Below are 11,052 nucleotides of genomic sequence, written 5' to 3'. Positions count from 1 at the left end.
ATTGGGAAATAATGATCTAGTTGTATGGGAAGATCTATCTGTTGCTTGTCAAGCATGTGCTATTGAACTAGTCAAGAAAAGATCATCTCTTCCCCCTTTAATGATTTCCGATATATCCCAACAAGTGTCCTAAGTTTTCCAACAATGAGGTCTTCTAAAGAAGAAATATCTGGAGATAGATGTTGAAATGGACCATCTGCGGACTGAGATTGATGGAACCATAGAAGAAGAGAAGAAGCTTCAGGCCAAGAGATCTATGGTAGAATGAAAACTTCAAGATTGAAGAAAAGAGAAGAAACAATTGAAGCGTCAGATTTCTGAGAGTGATCCAATAATTCAAGAAACTTTGTCTTAATTTGATCGCCATAATGAACAGATGGCGCTAATGAACAAATGCAAGATTCTTCTTTCTGATGTTAAACGTAAAGTAATTGCTGAAAAGTCCCTTCGTCTGTGAACAATACATTTTATCTGTCAAAAGCTTCCAACTATGGATGCTTCTGTTGTAAATTTTTATACCGCTCCCACATGCTTAGGTTGTCGTGTGTTAGGAACTTTCCATTAAGCACCCTTGAAAACATTCCCCCATCTAACTCTTGCAATAAGTAGGCGTTCCCAGACATGACTTTGTGAACTCTAGATGGACCTTCCCATTTAGAAGACCATTTACCAAAGACGTGGTCATTGTAGTCATGCTCAGGAAGTTTTATCTTCCACACCAAATCTCCTTCCAAAAAGATTTTATGTTTCACCTTTTTGTTGTAAGATTTTGCCACTTGTTTTTTCTGAGCTTCGATTTTAGCTAGCGCTTGGAGTCTTTCACCCTCAACGTCCATCAGTTTAATGGACATTGATTGCTGGTAGTCTGCTTGGCTTATCCCCATTTATTTAGCTACCCTAGTGGATTTAGCGCTTAACTCTACTGGTACAATAGGTTTAATTCCATACATTAATTGATAAGGAGTAGTCCCTATTGCATCTCTCTTTGATGTTTTGTATGCCCATGTAGCATAGTGTAAAAGAACATGCTAATTTTTAGGATTTTCATCCACCATCTTAGCAATTCCTTTAGAGATTACTTTATCAGTGACTTTGGCCTGTTCATTGGCTTGAGCGAAGTAAGGGGTTGAATGAATCTTTTAGATTTCAAATTCCTTGAGATAGAATTGAACTCGTATCCTGTAAACATAGTTGCTTGGTCTACAGTTATAGATTCTGGAATCCTGTACCTTGTAAAGTTTTTCTCATCCAAGAACAAGATCACCACCCTTGTATTTAAGTTTTTAAAAGCTCGGACTTCAATCCACTTTGTGAAGTAATTTGTAGCTATCAGAATATAATCATGATGATAAGATGAGGGAGGTTTAATAGGCTCTATTGCATCCATTGCCCAACCTCTAAAAGGCCAAGGTTTAAATAATGGGGTGCAACTCTATTGTTGGTGCCCTACTTATTGGTCTAAAGCGTTGACAGTGTTTACAATCCTTTGCATACTGCAAATAATCTTGTCTAACTGAAGGCTAATAAAAACCTATGTGATGGATTAACCACCTCATCTTTGTTCCTGCTTGATGAGACCCCCAAATTCCATGATGAACCTCTGCTAAAATCGTTGGCACTTTCTTTGTGCTAACACACCTTAGTAAAATGCCTTGAGGATCCTTTCTGTACAGCTTACTTCCCATAAGAAAGTATTTAGTAGCTGCTAGCCTAACTTTTGCTGGCACCCTCCCTTTTGAGGGGTCTTTTAAGTACTCTTTAATCTCCTTTCTCTAATCTATGTCCTATGCGAGGATACTGTATTTATGTACTTCTGCCTTCACTTTTTCATCTAAAGATTTCAACTTGTATGTGTTTATGTGAATCACTTATTCATCGAAACCTTTAAAATCAAGTAATGATGAAGCTTGTTGTGCCAAAAAGTTAGCCTCTCTATTTTCTTCTCTTTGGATATGAGATACTTGGATGAATTCAAAAGCATTAATTAACTCTTGAACGATAGATGAGAAGGTCATCGCCAAAGGTGATATTCCTTTGTATTCTTTGTTTACTTGAGCTATCTCCCATTGTGAATCTCCTAACAGCTTAACCTTTGTAACCCCCATGTCTTTCAGAGTCCTAAAACCAATCACTAAGGCTTCAAACTCTGCTCTATTATTTGTGCATTGAGTTGAGAAAGTGATCGCCATTTTAGTCACTACACCAGGCTCCAGCTAACTTTCTCCTGCTAGAACCATTAAAGAACATTGTCCATGATTTTTCCTCCTGGACCATGACATTCTCCATAGGTGGATGGTCAGCCAAAAATTTAACCAAGGCTTGTCCCTTAACAGCCTTCTGAGGCACATAAGTCAGTTCAAATTGTGATAGATGCATACTCTATTTACATAACCTTCCTTTGATGAAAGGGTGATTCAATAAGTATTTTAGTACAGCTGTTGGTGAAATAATCTCCACCAGGAAATCCATAAAATAATGATTAAGTTTGATGGAAGCATCATTCAAACTCAAGCACCATTTTTCAACATTGGTGTATCTAGTTTCATTATCATGTAGGGTTCTACTTAAATAGAAAATTGCCTGTTCATGACCCTCTTCGTTCTCTTGGGTTAACATGCTTGCAATTGAATCCTTGGTAGCTGAAAGATACAACATCAAAGGCTTTCCATTTTGTTTTAGAGGAATTAGTACTGGTGGAGTTGCCAGCTTCCTCTTCATCTGTTCAAAGGCCTCTTGATGTTCACGTTCCCACTTGAACTCTTCTCCTTGCTTAAGTTTAAGAAGAGGAGAGAAAACTTTTGTTTTCCCAACTAAGTTAGTGATAAACCTTCGAACATAATTAATTTGCCCCAGAAACTTCTGGAGTTCCTTTTTATGGGCCAGAGGTGATGCTTCAAGGATTGCTTTAGCCTTGTTTTGGTCAACCCCTGTGCCGTTCTTGTGAACTAGGAATCCCAAAAATTTATTGTCTTTAACCCTGAAAGCACATTTAAGGGGGTTCATCTTTAGATTGAACTTCCTCATCCTTTCAAACGCTAGAATGAGGTGTTCCAAATGCTTTGATAAGTCATGGGATTTTACCAAAACATCGTCAATGTAAACCTCCATAAAGTCACCAATAATTTCATCAAATATGAGATTTCATAGCTCTCTGATACGTTGCCCCTGCATTCTCAAGTCCGAATGGCATCGCCACATACTCATAGAGTCCCAAAGAGCCTAGGCACCTAAATGTTGTCTTTAAGCGATCATCTTCAGCGATCCTTATTTGGTGATTTCCATCAAAACCATCTAGCGTTGATACAAACTCATGTCTTAATGAGACATCTATCAACATATCCGCTACAGGCATGGGGTATTGATCCTTTGGGGATGCACTGTTGATATCTCTATAATCTATGCATATCCTAAATTTTCCATTCATCTTAATTACAGGAACAATGTAGCTATCCACTCTGCATATTTGGTGGGTTGTATGAATCCTGCCTCCAAGAGTTTGCCCATCTCTTCCTTTATTCTAGGAATCAACTCTGGCGATAAATGTCTCGGATTCTGGACTATGGGAATGTAACCAAGTTTAATAGGAAGCCTATGCTCGATAATAGAAGGATCTATACCAGGAATTTTGTGATGCTCTCATGCAAAACAATCCTTATATTTATGAAGTATATCAATCAATAATGACTTGTCCTTTGTGGGTAATTCCTTACTTACATAGTGAATCTAGGACAATCATTAGTTCCGAGATTGACCTCTACTAGAGGATCATGGACTTCCTTGTTTAATATCTTCACTCTTAGACCATACCTTTTCATTCTCTTCTCCACTATAGAACTCTTTGTCCGAATTTAGCGATGATCGGGTATGGTCATTAGAGTTTGAGTAGTCAGATAGACATTCAGGAGCCTCCATGTTTGTGTTAACCTCTATATCATGTTGCGAGTAATAACTTGCATATAAATTTTGAAGAGCTAATAAAGTACCAGATCTGCTTTTTATGTAATTATCCATAATATTTGTTCAAACTACAAATGTACAAAGAAAAGATACTAAACATTATCCAATCTTGAGTACTCCAAACTCAGAGCTAGACTCCGCAAGTGAATTGTGTTTATCTTCGTCTGCATCTGCCTCTTCTATCTTGGCGATTGCACTTGACACCACCTTCAGTTTAGGAACTGACTGGGAATCAAGTTTGAGTACAATCTCATCTGTCTTTGGTGTTAACTTCACAAGAATCCTGGGAAAGTCTGGTTAATATCAATCATAAAAGCCTCTACATCAGCACAAACTACTTCGTATTCATCACCATTCCAAAATATTATATTATGATGTAAAGAAGAAGGAATATCATACGTTTGATGCAAGCATTCTCTACCTAGGATAGAATTACAAGATGATTCTCCTCTTACTATAAAGAATGCTGAAACAGTCTTAGTAGTACATACTTGAATTTCAATACATGCTAAACCTTTAGTACGTTTAGACTTACCATTGAAACCAGCTATATTAATCAATTATATTAGCCAAATCTTTTTTGTTTTTGCTAATCTTATGAAAACAGACAAAGGCATCGAATTTATTGTGGCTCCTATATCAACTAATACTTTTTCTAGTTCAAACCCTTCAAAATTCACAGTCACAAAAAGAGGTTTGTTATGTGCATTATCAACATTGTAATTTCTTAACAAATGTCGAATGACTAACTGTTCTTGATCACGTGTTATTGTTTCTCTACTAGGTTAACTAGATGATGCTTTATTCAATTGAGCAGATATAGTAGAGAGTTTATACTTACCTGCAGCTTCTTCCTGATCCACTTCATCTGCCCATGAACTGGTCCCAGGCTTTACCACTTGAGCTCTAAACTCCACTGGTAAAGTCACGGTATTGCAATCTGCCTCGCAATCCTCCTCTGAATACTTTGATAGAAATTCCAAATTTGATCTTGAAACTTCTAAATCAAGAACTTCTAGGTCATACTCTACTAACTCAGATGTCGGTTGATCTGTGGCCATTAAATCCTCACCTAAGCTTTCTTCCATATGATACTCTAGAGTTAGGTCCTTTTCCGGAATACTTTCCATCAGCTCCTTCACTATGGGAGGATTCTGGATATCATCGCTAGGCAGTTCAATAGAATTTTCATCATTCATTGATTGTTCAATCACTATGTCAACTTCAGGTTGGATAATTTGTGATGGAATGGTTCTGAGGACACCTTTCTTTAAAGCATCCTTATCCAGTTGAACTACCATCGCTTAAATCTGGCTGCTTATACTCCTTCTGATTGACTTCGCCTTTTTTATGGATTTCCTTTTTTCCTTGAGCTTCAGATTATCGTTGTTTGTCACTCTGTCCTTCAACGCTCCTTCTGTTCTCTTTTTCATGCTCACATAGCTGCCTTTTTTGACCATGGGTGCAAAGTTTTCCTATCTTTCATTCACCTTGTGGAAACTCAATATGCACTTTATAGAAGGAGTCAGATTGTTGATCTATGTCTTCTTCTTATGGTAAGTTCTTTGGTGTCTGGGTATTCAACTGGGATCATTTGGAATAGTCTTAGTCCTGACCAATTCAAAATGTAACAAATCAGCACAAGAATTACAAAGATTGTGTCGCAAATTCTTAAGTCCCTCTATTGCTTTGGTTTGCAAGCGAAGGGAAATAATTGAATTGCTTCTTTGTAAGACTGTGCCTTTTGTTTGTGATTGCTTATCTTGTCAGGTGACTTATTGGTCTTCTGACCATTCTTAACACGTTTTGCTTTGTCCTTTCTCCATTTAGGATTGAATTCAGCAAGTTTTATCGCCTTTATTCCTGCTCTGAAATAATCACTACATTCGTTTTGATCTTTTTATTTTAGAAACCCTTTGAAGGCCAAACATTCACTAGTGGCATGAGTAAAGGTGAAGTGCCATCTGCATATCATTATATCTTCATAGTCATCATCTTAGCATTGAGGTGACACAATTACTCCTTCCTTGACTTGCTTTTCATACAATCTAACTGCAACACTAACCTCTTTCAGTCTTTGTATTTCACCCTGCACAATATCCATGTTAGCACTTACTATAAAACAATTCATTTCATAGACTTCAGACTCTAAGGCGGACGTTGACTCTACTTCATAAGAGCTAACTTTTTCATCAGGGAAGTTTATGTGCTTTTTGTCAATTTCATCCTCAATCTTATTCCTGAATATTATGCAATCGTTAGTTTTATGAGTAAAAGCATCATGCCATTTACATTAACTATTTCCTTTAACCTCATCAGGACTTCTTGTCTTATGCCTCCCTGTTAACTTAATCTTTTTATGACTTAGAAGCCAATAAAAGATTTCATCACATCTCCTAATATCGAAGGTGTATTCCCTCTTTTGATCAGACCTTAAATCTTTCTTATAAGTGAACTTTTTGTTAGTTAAAGGAGGACACTTAAACGAAGGACCCTATACTCATCTATCGCTGCCTCATACATGTCATCTTCCTAATTACACTCTTCAGCCATACTAGCATAATATTTATGTTTAGATCTGGACTCCTCTTCTAAACATCTTTCATAAGCCATTACAACACTAGATAAAGCAACAAAATTAGGGAAGTACTGCCCTTCAAACTTTTTCCTTAAAGGAAAAGACAAACCCTTTTGGACGATAGACACGAATTCTGACTCAGCTATATTTAAGTGACATCTAATCTTAGCGTTTTTAAACCTGTGAATGTAATCCCCTACAAGTTCTCCTTTTTCTTGCACTATCTTGGCTAAATCACCTATAGTGACCCTTGCTTCAATTCTAGTGAAATGGCGAAGCAATTGTGTTTGCATATCTTGCCAATTTTGAATTGAATTTGGTGGTAAGTGAGTAAACCAATAAAAGGCAATACTAGTAAGAGAACTAGAAAACATTTTAAGTTTAAGGAATTCATTATCTGCTGCCTCTCTACACTGAGTTGAATCTAACCAAGTGTTCCTCATTAGTTATTGTACTATCGCCAGAGAAGAGAGGTGAGAATTCAGGAACTTTGAATCCTCTTGGGAAAGGATACATCCTATCAATCCATTTAGGGTATGGTGCGTAGGTTCCTCTTCTAGCATATCCACCTTTTTGACCCATAGCCCTCTAGATCATCTCCTCCACCTGTCTGAGTAAGGGGTCCTGTCCCATTTGTGGAGGTTGGCCCTGCATTGGACCATTAGGTTGTTGTATGGGTGTATCTTGCATGTGAAAAGGATCATATTGGTTCCCATAAGGAATGTGGAAACCCCTATATCTAGCGCCTGTCCCTCCTAAGTATTAGATTCGGTTGAGACATCGCTGGATACTTGTCTCCAAATGGACCACTGGCTGACCCTGATTCCATGATGAACCTTGTGTAGGGTGGATAGAGTTTGAGTACCCATGTGGATAATGGTTATAATTCCTAGGTTGTGTGGAAGATTGCTGACCATTTATGCCAATAGGTTGAGAGGACATCCTTTGTGTAGATACAACAGCTTGTGTGTGGCATGCTGGATCTGACAGATTTCCAATACCATAGTTGGCATAACTGACACCAATCTCTGCTCCTAAAGGAGGTATGTTACCCATTGAAGAGGTTAATGGGTATGTGGTAGCTGATGGAGGCAAAGAAGAAGAAGATGGACCCTGGCCATCATGGTTATAGCCTGACTCATAACCTGGCCCTGAATCATTAATTCTTCCTTGACTCCTGTACCCCTCATTAGAACCAATAGGAGGGAAGCTTCTTGGAACTGACGGAGGGGGCGGATTTGCATGAGATCTTGTCATATTCTCTACTCTAGGGTATCCCAGAGGGACGTTATCCCTTTGATTTGCTTCAATAATCCTACTACCTAAAGCGGTTAGAACACTCATCAACTTCTCATTGAGTTAGTTATGTATTTCCACTAAAGGTTCAAGTCTTGTAACCACCTCGGTTGCTACACTTTTTGATAATGTCATATTAGTAACGTTCATATTTTCATTAATATCTAAAATAATCTTATATACCAGTCTGGTAACCGCTTATTGGGTAATGGAGTCAAAGTTTCTCAACTCAACAGTTACCACTCTAGCGGTTTCTTCTACCATGACACGATAGTAGTTATCAAACCGCTCTCTATTATTTCCTTTTAGATCCTCCATCAGACCCTCCACGATTTCCACATATTTCGTGTAAATTGTGTTGAGTAAGTGTCTGGTAGGGGACTGGCTTTCCATTCCTTCTAGAACAGATTCATCTTGCCTTTGTGTATGAGGCTCAGATGGTTCGAAAGAAAGTGCCATGTGATCTGTTGGTAGTTGATTCTCTAGATCTTCTTGATACTCTTTCATAGTTTCAAGATTGTGTTCAAATAAATATACATCTCCTGAGTGAACGCTTAGGAGCCATGGGAAAAAACTTACAAATTAACAAGAGTTAAATGGATTAAATCTAGTATTCTCCAACTGTGGTTGCCAAAAAACTTGTTGAGGTAAATATTTCTTTTTACCAACTAGTTAAATACTCTATCTTGTTCTAGAGTATTAGGGGGTTGCCCTCAAGTTACCAGTTTCAAAGATTAAGAACCTTGCTAACGTAAAACAAACAAATAAGGAAGCTTTCCCAAAAGAAGTAAAACAAGTTAGATTGCTCAAAGAAAAAGTAGATAAACATGTGACAAAAGATACAAATGTATTCCATTAATGAAAGGATAGAGTTAGGTCTACAATTGTACAAGTTGAAGGAGAGGTTACCTCCATGTTCATATAGTTGGAAAATATGAACGATCTTCAATACATGCTAGATGATAAAATGTACTATCGCTTGGCTAATAAGCCAAGGGAAAACTACGAATGCTAAGAAGAAAGCTTAAAAGAAATGAAATGCTTGTTGTTGAGTTGTTTGTTGATATCCTTCTTTCGACCCTTGCACTTCTATTTATAGGCAAAATGGAGCGGTTATGGCTGACTCCCATAACTGTTGTACGATTATGCTTCTTGGTGCCAACTCTACTTTGAGAATTAAAATCATCCATTAGCCTTCTAACACTAGGCGAAAAAACGAATTCCCCACCGGTTCAAACCCCCCCTTTCCCACCGGTTTTGAACCGGGTTGTATTTGGGGGGTGCTAAAACCCCATAGATTTCGCACCGGTTCAAAACCGGTGGGAAAAAGGACTTTTCGCACCGGTTCTTAGGGAAAACCGGTGCAAAAACTGAACTTTTCGCACCGATTTTTACTTAGAACCGGAGCCAAAAGTCTTGCGCGCCTTGAATATTAAATACTTTTAGCACCGGTTCTAAGCAAAAACCGGTGCGAAAACCTTTTTCTTTAAAAAAAAAAAATTGGCTATAAATAATTATATTAATAATAATAAAAACCTGCACATCTTGCATTAATTCTACCATCAATATATATTATAATAACAATAATAATAATAATTACTATTATTTTTATTATAATATTATTAGTAATACTAATAAAATAATAATATAATAATTTCTAAATTGAAATAATAACAACAATACATAGATATTAATTAATACAATGAAGTGTCATATTTACAAACAATACTAATTATTAAAAAAATAAAAAATACAACTCCTTATAAAAAAAATGTCATTTTTACAAACAATACTAATTATTAATGTAGTTAACAAGTTCAAATTAAATTATATGTGATGAAAGACGCCAACATGTCTCGAACTTCATTCAGTTCCTTGCTCGTCAATGGACTTCCTTTCTGTACCTTGCAAAACTTGGATAAACAAAAATTATGTTGGAATTAATTACTTAGGTTATGTATGAAAGAAATGGTCTCCTTCCAACAAGTGTATTCTTCCGATAGAGGGTTAAGAATTATTATGGAGCTAATTCTTCAGTAAGGTCAAGTGATCGGAATGCCTAGGTGGAGGCCGCTTCCGATCGGTAATATCAATGTACAATTGATGTTACAACTTAATCTTAACTGAATCCTTTGGGTCGAACCCAATCGAATCACCGATCAAAGATGACGAATTAATCCAAAAGGATTTAATGAGTCAGCAGAGTTTTACGAATACAGACGTCGGATATCGAGCCTAGGGCATCAAGACCGAGCGTCGCAAAATCACAAGAAACAAGTATGAGCGTAGCCGTAGCTAGGCTAGGCTAGCTCATCGCAAGCCTAGGCGCACCATGTGTGTGCTAGGCGCACCATGTGTGTGCTAGGCGCACCATGGTGTAGTAGGCGAGGCATAAGTGCTCGCACCATCGCAGCACCCTAGCACCACGCACAGCACCATCGCAGTGCTAGGCACATGCGTGTGTGCGTGAGGTGTGCACCATCTCCCAGCATCCTCGCACCATCGCAGCACCCTGGCACCACGCACATCACCATTGCAGTGCTAGGCACATGCGTGTGTGCGTGTGCGTGTGCACCGTCGCCCAGCAGCACGGAGCTGTGTGCTTGCTTGCGTGCCTTCGCATGGCAGCACCAAGCACAGCGAGCTAGCAAGCAGCACTGGCCTTGCGTGTGTGTAGGCACCATCGCAGGCCACGCACCAAGCACATCGCACCTATGCTTGTGCGTGTGCGAGTGCTAGTAACTGGCCTGGGTGTGCGTAGCTATGCGAGAGGCGATGCCTAGCATGCGTGGCTCGCTAGAAGCACGCATGTTGGGTAGGAAAATGCATGTGGGTGCAATAGGGAGTGCTAGGCAGCTAGCAGCGCCCAGCGCCTAGCAAGCTGCAGCATGAGCATCACCCAGCACATCAGCATGCAGCGCGCATGGCTGGCTGGGCTGATGCTTGCTGCCTTGTGCTAGCTAGCTGGGCTAGCTGGCACACTAGCTGGCTGCCAGCCCAGCAGCCCTTAGTGGCAGTTTTGTGAGGAGAGTGGGTACCAAGGCTTAGAGCCATGCCTTGGGGAGCAAGACAATGGTCCCCCCCAAGGTTCATGGTCCTTACCTAACTCTATCTACCCTTTTGCCACTTGTTGCCTTGTGATTGCTTTTGCTTAATTATTTATTTTGGAATTAAATAAATTATTGCAATTGCACATGATCCCACATTGATCATGAAAAAGG

At 38.8% G+C, this 11,052-nt stretch overlaps 1 protein-coding gene across 1 annotated transcript; it reads right to left on the bottom strand.

Moving 5' to 3' along the window:
* Window positions 1-488: 488 nt before the first annotated feature.
* LOC110723335 lies at window positions 489-884 on the bottom strand. Its single transcript, XM_021902686.1, has one exon. The coding sequence runs from the start codon at window positions 882-884 to the stop codon at window positions 489-491; it is 396 nt and encodes a 131-aa protein (XP_021758378.1).
* Window positions 885-11,052: the final 10,168 nt, after the last annotated feature.

Source organism: Chenopodium quinoa, unplaced genomic scaffold (assembly GCF_001683475.1).
Source record: "Chenopodium quinoa cultivar QQ74 unplaced genomic scaffold, ASM168347v1, whole genome shotgun sequence".
NCBI classification, from domain to species: domain Eukaryota; kingdom Viridiplantae; phylum Streptophyta; class Magnoliopsida; order Caryophyllales; family Amaranthaceae; genus Chenopodium; species Chenopodium quinoa.
This window is presented reverse-complemented; position numbering and strand designations above follow the sequence as displayed.

Bases quoted from the DNA above. Each gene is read 5' to 3' on its own strand.
- LOC110723335 (XM_021902686.1), bottom strand. From the start codon at position 884: ATGGGGATAAGCCAAGCAGACTACCAGCAATCAATGTCCATTAAACTG.